This window comes from Echinops telfairi, unplaced genomic scaffold (assembly GCF_000313985.2).
Source record: "Echinops telfairi isolate 266 unplaced genomic scaffold, ASM31398v2 ScPeMD7_655;HRSCAF=1070, whole genome shotgun sequence".
Lineage (NCBI taxonomy): Eukaryota > Metazoa > Chordata > Mammalia > Afrosoricida > Tenrecidae > Echinops > Echinops telfairi.
This window is the reverse complement of record NW_022104553.1, coordinates 19,702,215-19,705,228: the sequence shown is the minus strand read 5'-3', so window position 1 is coordinate 19,705,228 and position 3,014 is coordinate 19,702,215. Positions and strand designations below refer to the sequence as shown.

General features: G+C 52.7%; 1 protein-coding gene across 1 annotated transcript in view; it reads left to right on the top strand.

The window, feature by feature from the left end:
• Nucleotides 1-600, top strand: part of SPACA6 (sperm acrosome associated 6) — a 9,853-nt gene extending 9,253 nt beyond the window's left edge. The window contains exons 8-9 of the mRNA XM_030886306.2: nucleotides 40-253; nucleotides 500-600. Of these exons, the coding sequence (XP_030742166.1) occupies nucleotides 40-253; nucleotides 500-533 (248 nt within the window). The 3' untranslated portion in view covers nucleotides 534-600. The remainder of the gene's footprint in view (nucleotides 1-39; nucleotides 254-499) is intronic.
• The last annotated feature ends 2,414 nt before the right edge of the window (nucleotides 601-3,014 follow it).

The following is a 3,014-nucleotide window of genomic DNA, read 5'->3' as shown; positions in this document are numbered from 1 at the left end:
GGGGGCGGGGCTGCGGCCGCTGACGGGTGCGCGCCCCCGCAGTGACGGGCCCGCCCCCGCGCGGAGAGTCGGAGCTGCAGGTCTCTTTCCGGGAAGTGGTGCGCTGGGCGCCGCGGGAGGCCGAGTTGCTGGAACCCTGGAGGCCGAGCTTGGCTGAGCTGCTGGCCAGCCCCGGGGCGCTGACGCCGAGCAATTGGGGACTACTCGCGGCCAACGCGGCCGTCCTGGCAGCGGGTCTTACCCTGCTCGCGTGGTGAGTCCTCGGGACCCCGCCCCAGCATGCAACTCTCCTCCCTAGCACCGCGAAGTAGAACCCCAACAACCGTAGGACCCTGGAGTTCAGACCCCCCCAGTGCCGCCTCCCACAGCTCCCTCCACCCTTAGACTCATAGCCCCAGATTTCTGATACCCAGCATACACACACACACACACACACACCACCCACCACCCTGCCCCCCTGCACTTGAGTACTCACATGCACGCCTCCTTGTCCCCCCAGGGTGTTCATGAGATGGTACTTCAGTGGGAGCTAACAAAGGTATTTTTTCCTACCTCGTCCACTTTCACCCCTCAAATAAAGAGCATTATATTTGTTCCCAATCCCTTTGTCTTTGAAAGTGCTTACTAATAATGCAGGTTACAGTAGGAGACAACATACCCACCCCCCAAAACTCTTAAAAACACATTCACTTGCCATGTGACTCACAGTACAAACACTCCTGGAAATAGAAACCAAGGTCGCTGCCATCGAGTTGATTCTGACTCATAGCGACCCTTTGGGGTGCTGAGACAAAATCCAACAGTCAAAAGCCTCCTCGTTCACCCACGCAGCGACTGGTGGTCTCTAACTGCGAACCTGGAAGTTAGCAGGCTTAACAGGTAACCCGCTACATCCCAAAGCTCTCCTGCACAGAATAATGACAGTAATAACCACAGCTGTCACCACGCCAGGTCCCTGGGTGATGCATTTGAGCTCACCCAGTGGCACCATGGAAGAGAGAGTTGGCTACCTGCTTCAGCCATATTACCTGCTAGAAATCCCTGAGGGGCACAACCTGTGTGAAATATGTAGGGTCGCCATGGGTCACAGTTGACAGCAAGGGGGTGTGTTTGCTGTTTTTAGATTTAAGTACAAAGAAGTCCCCATGGCTCCCCAGCCCTGTCACAGCAGTAATGGCACTGCAAAAGTTCTGCTTGCTCCTCAGCATTTCCCCCTGCAGAAGACACTGAAATAGAGTCCTTGAGGTTCCCTGAAACTTTTTTTGATGTTTGGGACTGAGTTGTGTACCTGAAAACTGTGCCGGACATAAGGACATAACCCTCTGCAATCTTTTTACCAGGGCTTCCACCCCAGGTGCACTAAATCAGAATCTGCATTTGTAAGAAGAGCCCAGATCCAAATGTAGATTGGGATTCAGTATATCTGGAGGTGAAAAGCCAAATTCTCAGTAGGGGGTTGACCTGGAATGAACATCCCCCCCACACACACACATAAACACCAATTTTGATGCAAGCCATTTCTCCAACACCGTCTCCTCTACTGGGTTCATTAATCCGTTGACACCAGAACTCAAAGATTGTACTCTGAGATAGACTAGAATGATGACAATAAAAAGCAAACTCATTGTCAAGTGGATTCCAATAGCTAGCGACACTGTGAACAGATTAGAACTGGCCCTGCGTGTTTCTGAGGCTGTAAGTCTGTAGAGGGACAGAAAGTCTCGTTTGTCTCCCAAAGAGTGGCTGGTGGGCTTGAACCGTGCACCTGTGGGCAACAGTCCAACGTGTAACACACGTAACCCGGGTTACCCCGAGAATGACGTAACAAACATCACTGCTGTCAGGTTGACTACCACTTGGAGGCACCCTACAGGACCCAGTAGAAGCGCTTTCTAGGGCTTCCCAGGCAGAAGCAGACGGCCACATCCTTGTCCTGGGAGCTGCTAGTGGCTCCCAACTGCTGACCTTTCAGTTAGCAACTTGAGGCTTAACCGTGCCATCGGGCCTCATTAAGGAAGTCTCGGTACAGCTCGGGCTCAGGAAGCGTGGACTCTCCAGCTTTGTAACCAACAAGAAAAATGGGGCTTTCTACTCCTATAATGAGTGACAGTCTTGGAAACCCATGGTGGTTCCATCCTGTTCTACAGGGTCCCTGTGAGTCAGCATCAACTCAGTGGCGGTGAGGTGGTTCTGTTTGTTTTTAAGGTCAGAGTTGTGGGTAACTTGAAGCTCTCCCAGCTTAGGGCATGGTGGGCAGATTCAAGGTCAGAAGGAGTGAACCCTTGACCTGTGAATTGGACCAAGTGCTGGGTATGGAGAGGACTGGCTGTAAGTTGCAGAGTGCCCCAGGCACAGGGAACAGCAGGGCTTGTGACTGGCAGTGCATGGTGTACGACCTGGTAGCCAGGAGGCCAGAGTAGGTAGAGCAGAGCTATGGGAAATGAGTGGGCGAGGCACTAAGCCAGGAGGAGGCACTCAGGACCATGGTCACTGTCTGGTTTGCTACTGTAACAGAGGGAGGTCCTGGTGGTACCGCGGATCACACACTGGCCTGTCAACCCAAGGTTGGCCATACCAATCCAACCGCTCTGGAAGCCATAGTAACCAGCTATCTGCCCCTCTAACTAACGTCTCCAGAACAAAGACTTGGGGACCTACGGAGCACTTCTCTGCCCATTGAGGCAGCTAAGTAAGAATGGACTCCATGGGAGTGGATTGGCTTTACCGGAAATAAAAGTGGATAGCTTTAATCAACACACATTTATTTCTTAGAGGCTGGAAATCCAGAATCTGGGCTCCATTTAGCCTTGGTTGGACGGTGGAATAAGCATTCGTAGTTTGAGCACACAAGTTGCTCCGGAAGCCAATCTATCTGTACAGATTGACAGCCTTGGGGACCCTCAGGGCCAGCTCTGTTGTGTCCCGTGGAGCCCCGACAGCAGTGGGGGTTGTATCGGTTTAGGAAACAACAGCTGCTAGCTGCTCTCAGGTTGATGCTTTGGCGACTGGACTGT